The sequence below is a fragment of the Chaetura pelagica genome, unplaced genomic scaffold (genome assembly GCF_000747805.2).
Source record: "Chaetura pelagica isolate M959 unplaced genomic scaffold, ChaPel_1.0 scaffold101, whole genome shotgun sequence".
In the NCBI taxonomy this organism is placed as follows: domain Eukaryota; kingdom Metazoa; phylum Chordata; class Aves; order Apodiformes; family Apodidae; genus Chaetura; species Chaetura pelagica.
Window position 1 is genome coordinate 2,202,043 of NW_009952564.1, and position 15,075 is coordinate 2,217,117.

At 38.6% G+C, this 15,075-nt stretch overlaps 1 protein-coding gene across 1 annotated transcript in view; it reads right to left on the bottom strand.

Annotated features, from left to right (window-relative positions):
• Positions 1 to 401: 401 nt before the first annotated feature.
• The window catches only part of TOMM70A (translocase of outer mitochondrial membrane 70 homolog A (S. cerevisiae)), a 16,506-nt gene continuing 1,832 nt past the window's right edge, over positions 402 to 15,075 (bottom strand). Inside the window, exons 2-12 of the mRNA XM_009993389.1 lie at positions 14,439 to 14,612; positions 11,484 to 11,610; positions 9,781 to 9,890; positions 7,781 to 7,929; positions 6,382 to 6,589; positions 5,647 to 5,781; positions 4,124 to 4,231; positions 3,298 to 3,414; positions 2,390 to 2,487; positions 1,801 to 1,923; positions 402 to 846 (exon numbers count right to left, since the gene is read on the bottom strand). Of these exons, the coding sequence (XP_009991691.1) occupies positions 693 to 846; positions 1,801 to 1,923; positions 2,390 to 2,487; positions 3,298 to 3,414; positions 4,124 to 4,231; positions 5,647 to 5,781; positions 6,382 to 6,589; positions 7,781 to 7,929; positions 9,781 to 9,890; positions 11,484 to 11,610; positions 14,439 to 14,612 (1,503 nt within the window). The 3' untranslated portion in view covers positions 402 to 692. The remainder of the gene's footprint in view (positions 847 to 1,800; positions 1,924 to 2,389; positions 2,488 to 3,297; positions 3,415 to 4,123; positions 4,232 to 5,646; positions 5,782 to 6,381; positions 6,590 to 7,780; positions 7,930 to 9,780; positions 9,891 to 11,483; positions 11,611 to 14,438; positions 14,613 to 15,075) is intronic.

A 15,075-nucleotide genomic window follows, 5' to 3' on the forward strand; every position in this document is an offset into this window, starting at 1 on the left:
TTTCCCTAGCCAACGTTTTTACTAGTACACTAGGGCTTTCTGGGGTGAAGATAAAGACTATCAAATGAATTCCCTAATAGCTGCCACAGGACTATTTCTAAGTTATGCAGAAGGTGGGAGGGGCTTTAAGGGAAGATTGTGCATGCTTGCATATATGTACAGGGATTCTCTCCACATCTACTGACTTAAAAAAACCTTTTATTATTAAACAGTTTGAAAATTAATTTTTTCCTTTTTGCAAAATTAAAATCAACCCTCAAGGATTAATTGCATATAAAAAAGAAACCTATTTTACAGCACTGACTAGTATTACCTTTAAAATCAACAGGAAAAACCCCCACATGCTGTAATATTGTTTGATAAAGTGAAAATCGCCCACAGCATAATCACCCAAAATGAACCAGTGTGAAGTTTTTATTTGCATGGCCAAAATACCTTTCTTTTGTTCCCCTGCAACTTTTTTCCCTTAAGACGCTTTAAGGTTTATGCTGCAGAAGAAAGAAGATGCAACACTGCATACTTCCTTGAACAACCACTCCCACAACACCTAAACATTTACAGATGTAGCAAATGACAACACCACAAAAGGAAAAGAAACTAAGTTCCACCATTCAACATGGTCTGCAACAGCGTCTTTAGGGCTGGCTGAAGTGGGCAACTTCACTTTAGAAGGTCATTTCCTCCTTGTTTCTTTACAGTGTTGGTGGTTTCAATCCATACTTCTTTGCAACTTCTGTCTGGGCATAGGCAGCATCACAGAGTGAGTAGAGGTGGGCCATCTCCATTTCAGATTTGGCCAGGTTGATAGCTTTGTTGAACATTTCAATGGCTTTATCCAGATTACCTCTGAAATAAACCAAAATGTAGTCCAGTTAAGACCAGCAAAGCAATTTTTTAATCTCTAAAGCATCTTTTTTTCCTTTAGGACTTACATTACTAACAGCTTGAAAGGACTTCAGGAGAAACCACCACAAGAACTTGCAGTATCATTAGCAAACTGATAGAAGTTAGCAACTAGGACAGCTGTTATACAGCCTTGCTCTTGAAAGGCCTCATGGGTGGTAGTGGGGGATAAAAATCTTCTCCACAGGACACTAGGTTTATTACAATCATAATGCTGGGACAACTAAATGAACTGTCATCTGCCTTGAAAAGCATTTGTATACTTAAGAGGAAAACCAGCATAGTCAAGAGCTCACATTATTAAAATAGGTAACACTTCCAAAATTTCTCATGGCAACAGCTAAATTGTCTGTCCTTCTGATGGCTAGACATGTAAAAAAAAAAGACTCAACTATACTCTCAGCTACACCCCAAACTTTTGCACAATTGTAATACAAGGCACTGTTACAGCACAGTGCATTAGTCTTTCCTCTTTATTCTGTAAACTTGCAAACTGCAATCCTTTTAGAGTTAAACCCAAATCATCAGTATAAATGGTCCACTAAGATATGTATAAGGACTACATTAGATACACAGGATTCCTTGTAATGATTAAGGAAGTTAATTTAAAGGCAGAAGGAATGTATTTAAACATACACAGACTCATCTGTATGTTTTCCAGCAAGTATGAAATTGGTGAACACAGGAACTTGTCAGACCATAACCAGAATTATGCCATAGAGAAAGGGGGGCTTTACCTAAGAGTTACAGAACAGATCAGGACTTTGGATAAGAGCTGGCCTTATTCAGCACTGGGGAGAAGATCTTACGGAAGACTTAAGACCCATAAGGAAATCTAAAGGACTACTACAATTTCCAAAGTAACTAAGAACTCTTAACAATGCAATTCAACATTACCTTTGCACTTCAATCGTTCCCATGGTTTCATATGCAAAATCACATTTGTTATCAATTTCAATGGCCTTGCTTATGAGTTCTAAGCCTTTGTCTAAATCTTGCTTCCACTGAAGCTGAAGTAAACTAGAAGAGAAAGAAAGTTTAAAACAAGTTTTGCATACTCCTCCGAAAACCCTAATGCAGGGTAGACAGTAACTTCACATCTTTTAAAACCATGTGTGTGAGGGTCACTTTCAATAAGCCATGCTAACAGTTTAATAACTCTAAAGAATGGTAAATTCCTCTCAGGAAGACTTGCTGTAAGTTGTTTTATGAAAGAGAAGTAAATTCAGCACAAAGCTGAATTAAGATACAGCTAAAGTCAGATATACGTCAAGTAGATAATTAGGAATGAACACTAATGAAACTTTCCTGAAACTTATTTACAGCTCAGTCCAGAGAAACTGCTGAAATACATTTAACAGCTCTAAGACGTTTTCACAAAGTTACTTCTCCTGGCTAAACTTCTAAACACAAACGTTCCATTCAGATTGATTCATCTAGATACGCCAACTCCCCTAACTAAAAGAACAGCAAACACAATACATACCCTTTATGAACATATGTAGTGGCATTGTCTGGCTCAAGGTCAATACATTTATCATACATTTCATCAGCCTTGCCAAACTGCTGTTGATCAGTTAGTGCCTGCATCAGAAGAGAAACTCGTATGTCAATACGCAACCAAAACATGCACTCTGCACTATGCTGGTTCTAATTAAAACCATGTTGATGATATGAGATTGGGTACAGCTCTCTTATGGCAGAGCAGGCCAGGCGCACCAGTTACCAGAGCTGAATTTAAAAATCGAGGCTTTCAAATTAATGATCACATTACCATCTGTAATGGGAGATCCACAAGCAACACACTAAGTGTACTGCAAGTAAAACCCATTCTAAAACTCTGTACCTGCATGTTTCAACTTCTTTCGTTTTGAAATATACTTCTTTCAAAAAATAAACCCAACCTTATTGTCTGCCTGCTTAAAACCAGAACATCTCATGCTTTGTACTAGAACTCGCAATACACATTTTCTTAGAGAAGAAATACCAGTCTCTGTTACAAGTGTACTCTGAACATCTGTACCAAACTGCTTGACCGGTACATCTCATCTGTAGAACAAAACCATTACCCCAGTTCTACACATTTGACTCCCTGACATCGATCAAGTGAGATGCCACACACATGCAGGAATTCACAGGGAAGTGTGTATGCCAGATCTTCATCTCTTAGTAACCACCCTTGACTCTCAGCACTTTTATTCTCCTCCACCAATTTCCCCTCTACTTCCTCTACCCCACAACACCCATAAATTCAGGTAGCTTATTAAAGACAGCATGTGTTAAATCAGAAGTTATTCTCAAAAATCTTCACATATTATTTGAAGATATATATGTTATCAAAGATAAAAGGTGCAAGAGAATGCAGCATTTTATTTAAAAGAGAGAAAAGTGTACCTGTGCATAGAGAGCATAGCCTTCAGCACACTTTGGAAATTTTTTAATGACATCTTCAAAGCCTTTCATGGCTACTTGCACAGGCGAAGGATTATTTCCTGTATAAGCTTGGCGATACTATTAAGAAAGGAAAAGAAAAAAAAAAGAAAAGAAAAAAATGAAATAACACACACACAATGTTCATCAGACCTCTACCCACTTCCCCAGTAGATGCATGTGTCATAACAATTACAAGTTCCAGAAGGTATTGTGACTGTACATCCTATCAAATCTGTTTTTAGGAACCTACCATGTGTCCAAGTCTCTGGTAGAGTGGACTTGGGAAAAGAGAAAGGGTGAAAGAAGGAAGCCTTAAGGCCTGATAGTTGCCAGTAGCCTCCCCCTATTTCAAAAGCCTAGAAACTCCAAGCTTTGAATTCCTCCTTGTTCACACCATGCAAAGCTGTCCTCAGGTTTCCTGCATGCGTTGTACTAACTTGAAATAGTTTGTTTCCATTTTCTTGAAGATGGCAAATATCTTCAACATAAAAGCTTTATTTAAATCAGTTTTACATGATACAACAAGAATTAACTGTCTGTGTTCCTCTACCACAAAACTGAAAAGATGACCTCCTGATAACAAACATTTCAAAAGTAAAGCAGCAAACCTTTGCTCCAACTGAATACATTATTGCATTATTTCTTACTGACCTTATTACTAAAAGATACTGAGATGTTTGTTGCCCTACTTTTCCACTAAATTGGAATAAAACAGAGAAACACAGTATGTTTTCCAGAATTCTTTAAACAGAAAAAGCACCCAGATAAACACAGACGTGTTACCTACCAGAGCAAAACACTTCTGTGCTTGAGCCAAGGCAGAATCTGGTCGCAAACGGATACACTCATCAAAGTCTTCCACAGCCTCTTCAATTTGGTCAAGCAGGATTTTCAACTAGTCAGAATGAAAGAAAGTCCTGTTTCTGTATTTAATCTGTGCTTCAGATACTTAAATGAGAATTCAGTTAGCATTGGTTACTCATATGATCTCCAGTTCAGTTTTAGAACTGCCTAGAAACCTATAAAGCCCATGACTAAAAATCACTGCCATAAAATAACACAGGCACCAGTGAAACTTTGGTTTCATATGCAAAAAGGTAATGTCCACGTGTATGGCTTGAGAATACTTGCATTTCAGACTGTTGCCATTACTGCTTCAGCATTATGTCCAGTCTCCAAAACTATGCCATTATTTTCTCAAGTTACTCTGTCTTGCTGTAGTTAGTGCCTGTGGACTATCAGGATTGCAAAACATTTTGGCTTTCCCAGATTACATTTCAATTATGTCTGCTGTAAGTGTATATAAGCGCTACCACTTTTAGGACCTAGTTCGTAAGTGCCAGCTCCTGCATTTCAGTCACATCAGCCCCATGCATATGCTACAGGCTTGGAGAAGAGTGGCTGGAAAGCCACCCAGAGGAAAAGGACCAGGGGATGTTGGTCAACACCTGACTGAATACAAACCAGCAGCGTGCACAGGTGGCCATGAAGGCCAACAGCATCCTGGCTTGTATCAGCAATAGCACAGCCAGCAGTTGGGACGTGATCGTGCCCCTAACTACAAGAAAGACATTGAGGTGCTGGGGCGTGTCCAGAGGAGAGCTACCAAGCTGGTGAAGGTGCTGGAAAACAAGTCCTGTGAGGAGAGGCTGAGGGAACAGGGTCTGTTTAGTTTGAACAGGAGGCTGAGGGGAGACCTCATTGCTGTCTACAATTATCTGAAAGAAGCCTGTAGTGAGGTGGGTACTGGCCCCTTCTCTCAAGTAAGTAACAGTAAAACTAGAGGAAATGGCCTGAAATTATGCCAGGTGAGGTTTAGACTAGATATTAGAGAATAATTTCTTTACTGAAGAAGTAGTCAGGTGCTGGAACAGGCTGCCCATGGAAGTGGTGGAGTCACTATCCCTGGAGGTATTTAAAAACAGTGTAGGTGAGGCATTTCAATACATGCACTAGTGGGCTTTTTTTAAATTTTGGGTGGGGGGTGGAGGGGGTGGGGATTGATGGTTGGACATGGTGATCTTAAAGGTCTTTTCCAATTGTGACGATTCTGTGCTTCTGTACTGGTAGAGGGCTGAACCTCTGTAGCTTTGCATTCTTTTCTATAGCTGCAGAAATAAACTGCTTCTACCTGATCTGAACCTGCAAATTACACTGGGTGTTTATTCCACAGCAGTTTCAAATTAGAAGTTTGTATTTTTTCTGTGACAAACAGTATAAAGTGTCTCTGATGATGCACTCATCTTTGTATTTCTTTTAGTACATACTGAAATATTCAAGTATTGGGAGGAAATCCCTCATGTTTCTTACCTGTCCTCGATGGTGGTAAACATCTGCATTCTGAGGATCAATATCAGCAGCCATGTTGAAGTCTTGAGTGGACAGCACAGGCTGCTGCTGCTGCATATACATACTTCCCCTTTTGATCAGAGCATTAGCTCGCAGCTGTAATTAAAAGTTTAAAGACATTAGCCACTCCAACATTCCTCCTGATTCAAGGCTTTATGACAATTACAGTAATTTTTTCTCTTGACTAGTTTCTTTCTCTGACAGATTCCATTCATTCTACGCAGCAATAAATTTCATATTGACTAAATGAATCAACTCCCTTGCTTAATTTGAAGTATGTCAGCCTGTGCTTCCATTTCAGTGGATTTTCAACTCCCCAAAAATCCTCTATGAAGACAGGTTTCCCTATGCTTACAAAGACATCAGTATTTTTTTAAGCAGTACAACATGCAAGTACAATTAATGTTTTTTGCTTATCTAAGAACTGATTTTTCAGACTTGATAAGCCTCCAATTAATTCCTCTTCCCCTGTTCTTTAGTTTGCACTACTTAGAACAGCTGTCTCAAAAATCAACAAGCCCTGGAAAAAAAAATTTGTCAGGAACAAAAAGACAAAACAGTTAATAAATGAAAACACTACTATTAAAAGTATCTGAAAACTTGGAAAAACAACTTCTTGAACTATACTGCAAGTTTAAAATCTAACTTCTGCATTTTCTCAACCCAAACAACAACACAGCTGTGACAAAATCCTACCTTCACATTTGCCTCTTCCATGCTTATGACCTGATCAAGGTCTGGTTTGGCAGCATTTGCATTGCCAATAAGTAAGTAGAAAGTAGCTCGCAGAAGCAAGGCTTCTGCCATGTATTTTCCCTTTGCTTCAATTTCTTTTGTGCTTTCACTGATAATTTTGTCATAGTTCTCTTCTTCCATATATTGTTTTGCTCTCAAATAGCCCGAGCTGTAAATGATACAAGAACAGTTGTACACACACATGCATTTACTGAACACTGCCATTTCAATTCAGATTTTTCATTAAATCTTAACAAATAATAAGTTTTGCTATACTCAGTTACAACACCAGGATAATAGTAAAAGTAGAAATATTCTTGGATGGAGCCATCACATACTGAAGACAATTAGGACAAAGAATGGCCAAATTATGTTGTAAATAAGGAAGAAAATAGTTTTTACATCCTTGAACTTGAGCTTACTTCGTCCCTTCAATTTTTTTTTTCCCCACTTTAAGGACAGCAATAATCCCTGCCTTAAAACAAGAGGGCTGAGATGGAGTTCCAGATCAGAAAAGTGAAATATTAAACGTAGCAATGTGCAGGTTATACACGGAAGAAAGGATTTCACAGGAAAAATTACTGTAAGCACTGCCCTGTCCTCCGCTAAGTGTCCTGGATTCAGTAAATCTGCCTGATCATAACATTCTACTTTACTTTATGAAAAAAAAAAAAAAAAAAAAAAAAAAGTAACACTGTTTACAATGGTTTCCATATTGACAGCAGTGATATCTTAAAAAAAAAAAACACAAACCAACAACCATCAAACAACTGGAAAGCAGCATAGTAAGTTAAATCACCATGCAAGTGGTGTTCAAGCTCTACTGAAAAGAAAAGCTCAAGCTTTTCTTTGTCAGATCTAACTTCTCATTTATGTACAAGTGGATTCCAGAAAAATAAACACTGTTTTTAGCCTCAGTTGCTGTAAATTCATAGTTTTCATTAATAAAGACCCTTTTCCTAGCTTTTCTTCTCTCTTCCAACCCAAAGACTAACAACTTGCTCTCCTCCTTGGGAACTCTACTTCAGTTTAAAACATTCCTTTCTCCAGAATCATCACTCAGCACTCGCCAGTCCTCTCATCTCCTAGGATTTACTATGATACTGTAGTAAATATTCAGCGTATCTTCCCAATCTAATTTTCTTTCCTCTGTTTAGTGGATTGAAGCCATCTGCAGTTTGGAACTAGTCAGTCAGCTTTCACAAAAGTTTCAGTTTTAGTATTATCTCACTTCATGGACTCATTTTATTACCACAGGATTTCCCATACCAAGTACTATAAAAGCAACAGCAAGTTACACTGAGCAGAATGTCAAAATGACTGAAATTCCAAGCAATTCTCAACTGTACTGTACACTCACTTTTCTTTTACTTCAGAAGCCTCTCCCTCCTTATCCTTATCTTCATCTGATTTCTCACCCTTAAGCAAAGGTTGGGAGATTATATCATCTGTGAAAGAACTGAAGTAGGATTTAATGAACTGTGGTGAGGGCATCAGAGGCTCTCGATTCTGAAACAGAGAAATGTAATTTTAGGTCATTAGATGGTAAGATCAGATAGAAAATATGGAAATGGATAAACAAATGCAATTATTGAACACAAGTAATTAAAAGAACCACTGTATGACTTTCTACTATCTCATCTGATAGTTTGGTATTTTTTATTTGATAGTTTGAGAGTTAGGGATTAAGTTTCAGATCACAATGCAATACCCATCACCAGTATAAATAATGTGAAGATATTCAAGAGAGGAGGGAGATAGTATATTTCTGCATGTGTGACTAAAAATGAGGACCCTTAGGGTATCATAAGACATTGAGTAGATGCACTAAAGCTGTATGTGTGCACATAAATTGGGGTGAAAAACACAAGCTGACAGTTTAACCATGAGCCTAAATTCAAGTAGATTCTGAATGTCAATTTGCCCTTTTCTCCAACTTGCCCAAGAGAAGCTGCTGTCATTACAATGAAAGGTAATGAGGCAATACCCTAACTCTACATGGAGCCTGGCGCAGCTATCACACACTTTACTTGAAATCCCAGAAGTAACACCTCTCAGGTACAAAATCCTTTCTTCAGTCAAAAAATATTTCTGGCTCAAAATGAACACTGAACAGAACAACAGCAATTCAATCTCTCCTGCAAGACAAGTTTGAATGTGCTCTTCTGAATTTCTTTATGAAGTTCTACCATAAGACTGCCTATTTGAAACAGGGCTATTTTATCATGCTGCCACCACACACTAAGAACACAATTCATTTTTTATTACCTCAACAACATACATTTATGTGTTATTTTCTATAGAAAATAAATGCAGCACCTTGAAACCAACAGGAGTTTCAGTACTTCAACCACTGAGACAAAAAGCAAGCAAGAATGCTTTAATAATGAGCAAAAGTGTTTCAACAGCTGTCTCAACTTTTTTGCAAACCTACAGCCATTTAAAATGACTGCTCCTGGCTACACTTACACTTTCATAGTTCCCTTTTCCACAGTCTCCAAACATTAATGCAAAGACATCCCAGTGCCAAAATAGAAAGCACAAGGATGAGCACCTATTTACAGAAATGGACTGACACAGCCTGTGACTGAACATCAGAAGTAATCTGTAGCAGTTGGAAGATAAAGGCATATTTTTCAAGACAGAATCAGAAGGTCTGACCACTAATAAAAAGACATCACACTGCATTATTTTTTCCTAAGCAATGCTTTTTTGCCTTTTTTTTTTCCTCTTTTAATCCAACTGTAAAACAGTATTATTTTACCACCACCTAAAACATAGTAATTCTGCTGTCAACTTCACCTTTCCTACATTAAATTTCTATTTACAAAACCAGTAATAACCTGGGGTGGAAATGTCCTTAGTCGTCGTTCTTCTCATTTTAACCTATTCATTACATACGGAACCAACGTTTTTACACATTTTCAATTATGGTTAATAAGCTTCCCTATCTCAACACACATACCTAATTCAATCACCTGACAAGCAAATGAACATTTTGCTACTGCTCTTCTAACATGCCCTATTTTCAGTATGTTGCAAGTCCAGAAAAGCCCCATATAGGCCAGCACACCAACTTAGGATGACTCCTGAATGTAATAATACATTTGAATATTAAAGGGAAACAACTGTTAGAAATACACCTCTTTTCCCTATTGAGGTTTGAAAAACTTTGGAAAGGTCCCAAACAAAAACAACATTGGTACAATAGTAGCTTTGTACAAAACTGTTCATGTTGACTCTTACACTTCAGCAGATGCAGACAGTGAGGTGCTTACAATTGACAGAATACCAGCAATCAACATTTCAACAACCAGCCAGGAGAAATCAGAATTTTGTCAGCAATATCACAGGTCCTACCTTGTACTTCTCTTTGGCCTTTTCTTTTCCAAGGAGCTTAAGAACTTTATCAGCTAATAACATACTTTGCTGGTTTTGGAAGGCTTCTAAAATGCAGACTGCAGTGACATCTAAGAAACAACATCGAAAAGTGAGATTAAAGACAAATTCTAATACTCAGTGGAGTACACTAAAATGTGCCAGTTACAACGAGTCATTGCCAAACTGTTACGTAGCATGTTTGACAGTAAATGCCTGTTCCTGGTTTGCTGTATTTTTTCGAAGATACAAGTTGTATACAAAACAATCTCCTTGTGATGAAAAAACTTTTTAACAGTGAATGTTTATCTTCATGCTTTTATCTAGAGATAAACAATGAACAGCAAAAACACGTATCTCCAGCAGGGGCTTTCACCATTTTGAAACTTTGAGGACAGCAATTATGTTCATATTAAGCTTGCATTAAAGTCGCTAAGACAGCTTCTCTTCTGGGACTGGTCCTCATTGTCTACTTTTAAAATTCATATTCAGTCCCATCATATCTTGCTTCTTCCTCAGTTTAAGAAATCTTGAGAAAAAAACCTCAATATTTTCTGCTCACCTTTGTGACTTTGGAACAGAGCAAGTTTAAGAGAAATACCTGACCTATTTAAAGTGCTAGCCCTATCACATCACTTTTCATTCACACAGAAGCCTCTGCAGATGTTAACCCATTGCTTCACGAATCAGCATGAAATGCACTCATGATTCACGATGACAGCAGATAAATAAATAGATAGGTAAATAACATTTCTACATCTTATTTACCTTTTAATTCGCAGTCCTAATACTTACCTGTTAAACATAATGAAAGTAATTTAACAATTAGATTTGCTAGTCAGAACACTGCCTTATTTTCCATACTTCTTTGATAATAAGAACAACTAATAATTTCAGTTCCTGTTGATGTCAGGTTAAAAGGCAAATATTTCATTTTATGAAATTTAAATGGGTCCTTTCAAGCAGTGTCCCTTAGTTCAGAAGTGCCCTTAGACAATAAACCTGACCTGTAGTTCTCCTTGATTTTCATGGCTTCTCAGTCACAGTTTTGACAGTTCAAAATATATTCTGGTAGGAATAGTATTTGTAAGGATTTGAGACACTGGCTTTGGCCAAATAGTGTTAATATTAAAAAAAAGTTAAAACTGTTTCAATTTTCATAAGTTACTACATCAAAACGAAATGCTACTGAAACTGTTTTCCCTTTAAAACCTGTAAAATGCATTTAAATTATTGTGATACTCTTGTTTCTGACCATGTAACTCCATCTGCAAAAACACCTTTGCTTCTGTAGTAGGACCATTTCCCTAAAACAAACAAGGACCAAAGTATGTTTACTGTATGGAAGTAGAACAACTATTGTCCAAGTTATCCATTCAGCATGTTAGATGAATTCTGTTCTAAAATACAGGGAGTTTCCTGGAAAAAAAATAATATCTTGAGTGGCTACAGTAACATCAATTTCTCAGCAGCTACTTCAGATGTAAGCGGATGAGAGACTGATGAATGGGAAAAGGTTTCCCCTTACAAGAGAAGAAAATATATTTGCAGCAGCTATGGTTTTAAAGAAATAATTCTGTATTACTGTAGCTACAGAAGTAAAAGCAGAACAATCCCAGAAGTTATCATCTCCAAAGCACCCGAGCTAATTCCACTTTCAAGTATACGCATCAAGCAACACTCACCTTCTAAACATTCTTTCTTATTGTCTAATTTCTCATGAGCCTTTGCACGTCTGAAGAGAGCTTTTACATACTTAGGATTAAGCTCAACAGCTTTTGTGCAGTCTTGTGCCACTTCTGTCCATTTTTGCTGTGGGTAGAAAAACACGGCAATAAGAGAGGGCCTACTCCACTGCATTCTGTTAGCTTTCCAATACCAACTCCAGGGTCATGCCCACCTAACAGTAGCTGCAGTTCCCAGCGCTCTGCTTCTACCTGCTCACATCTATTTCTGCATGTTTCTCAGTAAGAAACTGCCAGGCACCACTGGAAGCCACCTGCACCAGAAAAGCCACAAAAAGAAAAGAAAATCCTACAGAAAAATGAAACCAGACAGCTGTGCCAAGCATGCAGGAAAATATGAGTTTATGTGAAGATGCCTGCAGGAGGTAACATTGGGACTGAAAGACTGGTACAAAGCAGATATAAGAAAAAAAGATTAAAACATAATTAAAATCAACAAACAAGTTTACCAGACTGATAAACCACTTTTTTTTTTTTCTTAATATTTCCATTTACTATGCTATATTACTACAAAGGGATGATCCCCCCCACAGTCCAGGAGATGGTCAGTGACCTGCTACACCATGTAGATGTGCACAAATCTATGGGGCCAGATGGGAAGCACCCAAGAGTGCTAAAAGAGCTGGTGGGGGTGCTCACCAAGCCACTTTCCATTATTTACCAGAAGTCCTGGCTGACAGAAGAGGTACCAACAGATTGGAAATCAGCCAGCGCAACCCCCATATATAAGAAGGGATGGAAGGATGATCCGGGAAATTGCAGGCCTGTTAGTTTGACTTCAGTACCAGGGAAGATGATGGCACAGATCATCCTGAGTACTATTATGCATTACATGCAGAACAACCAGGTGATCAGGCCCAGTCAGCATGGGTTCCTGAAGGCCAGGCCCTGTTTGACTAGCCTCACCTCCTTCTATGACTGGGTGACCGGCTTATTGGATGCGGTCAATGTGGATATTGTCTACCATGACTTTTGCATGGCCTTTGACAAAAGTGTCTCACAGCATTCTCCTAGAGAAGCTGGCTGCTCATGGCTTGGATGTGCACATGCTTTGTTGGATAAAAAAACTGGTTGGATGGCCAGGTCCAGAGAGCTGTGTTCAATGGCAATAAATCTGGTTGGTGGCCAGTCATGAGTGGTGTTCCCCAGGGCTCAGTGCTGTGGCTGCTCCTGTTTAACATCTTTATTGATTACTTGGATGAGGGGATAGAGTGCACCCTCAGAAAGTTTGCAGATGACATAAGTGGGGTGAGAGTGTTGATCTGCTTGAGAGTGGAGAGGGTCTACAGAGGGATCTGGACAGGATTGATTGATGGGCCGATGGCAACGTTTCAATAAGGCCAAATGTCGGGTCCTGCACTTGAAGCACAACAATCTCCGACAACGCTATGGGTTTGGGGAGGAGTGGCTGGAGAGATGCCCAGCAGAGAGGGACCTGGGGGTGTTGGCTGACAGCCAGCTGAACATGAGCCAGCAGGGTGCCCAGGTGGCCAAGAAGGCCAAGAGCATCCCGGCCTGCATCAGGAATAGTGTGACCAGCAGGACCAAGGAGGCGATCCTGCCCCTCTACTCGGCCTTGGTGAGGCTGCACCTCAAGCACTATGTGCAGTTTTGGGCATTGCAGTATACGAAGGACATCAAGGTGCTGAAGAGGGTGCAGAGAAGGGCAACTGGGTTGATGAGGGGTCTGGAGAACAGGTCTTATGAGGAAAGGCTGAGAGAGCTAGGGCTGTTCAGCCTAGAGAAGAGGAAGCTGAGGGGAGACCTCATTGCTCTCTACAACTACTTGAGAGGAGACTGTAGTGAGGTGGGTGTTGGCCTCTTTTCCCTAGTGACCAATGATAGGACAAGAGGAAATGGGATTGAGCTGTGCCAGGGGAGGTTCAGGCTGAATATTAGAAAAAAAAAAAAATTCACAGAAAGAGTGGTGAGGCATTGGAACAGGCTGCCCAGGTAGGTAGTGGAGGCACTGCTCCTGAAGGTGTTAAAAAAAAATGGGTACACATGGCGCTTCGGGAGATATTTTAGTGGTCAGAGGCTATAGGGCAGATGGTTGGACTTGATGATCTTGAAGGTCTTTTTCAACCTTGATGGTCCTATGATAAATTAATATGTAGAAATAGAGCTGGTTAAGGTTATTAAGAACTAAAAATACATTTATCTGAAAAACTGATTATCAAAACAGGCTTTTCTAGTAACTGGAAAAGAGGAACCACATACACTTGGCACAATTTGGTGTTATATGTAGTGTATGAGTAGACAGGAATTATCTCTCCTAACCTTCAAGACCACATTTCTCTAATCACACAGCCTTTCTCACTTGATACTTAAGACTACAAAGCATATTTCTCCACTCCTTTATAAAGCTCACCAACTTGACTTCATATGCAAATCTATTGATACCATAAAAAACAACACTGGTTGACTTCTAAAACTAATGTATACTCAGCTATCAAGTAAACGTTACCAACACATGTGAAAAAATTACATCTTGGGCTTTAGTAGGGTTTCTGTGATTTTTTTTGTTTAATTTTTGAAGTAGCAGCCTTCCAAAATATTTTGCCTTTCACCTCCCAGATAAAGAAACACTCTAGTAGAGAGAAGCAAAATTAACTTACATACAAGAAAATTGTTCCAGATAAGAAATGAAAACTTTGTCTTATAAGTAAGAAACACATAATAATTACAGAAGACAGACTGAGAATAATTAACAGAAAATAACTTTATTTCTACATAAAGAAGTATGATGAGCTACTGAAAAATAGCTGCAAGAAACAGCATCTTGTGAAGGCAGCAGTTTTCACCATCTGGGATCTTTCACCAGACAAGAGAGACAAAATACACAATTTATAATGCAGCTTTTTAGAATAAAAACAATTATCTTTAATTTCTTACCAGTTGTTCATAGGCAGCAGCTCTATTTTGATAGAAGGTAGAAAGATCAAGGTTTTTCTCAGGAGGGCATAGGCTGATAGCCTCAGTATAACACTGAATAGCTTGCTCATATCTTCCTGCTTTAAAGTATTTGTTTCCCTTGTTCTTGGCTGCTTGGGCTCTATCGAGCGGGCTCTGAAAAAGAAAGTGATAACTCATTTCAAATAAGAAAAGTTCCACCACGTGCAAGCTCTGCACTTAATGGCTGATCTTCAAAGATATAAAAAGGATCTAGTCTAGTCTAGACTTCTGAAAACCTTACTCCTTCCATTTCCTGGAAGTTTTGCAAGTGGATCAGATAGGAGACAATGTTTTCAAAAGATTCACTACAATGATAATAAGCAATGCAGCTATTTCTCTTTGGAAAGCTAAACAGGTTTTAATCCAAATGTGAGTGGTGATCAGAAGAACCAATGAGATAAGTTATTTCTCCAAAGACTAAGTACATGAAGACAACAAAGCCCTCAGAGCAATTCAGTTTCCTACTGAAATATATATAGCCTGTAAGACCAGAGCTCACCCAGCAGACTATGAATTAAACATGGAAAGCAGTTTGTGGAAAGACCTACTGAGCAAGAAGATTAAAACCTGTAGGGAA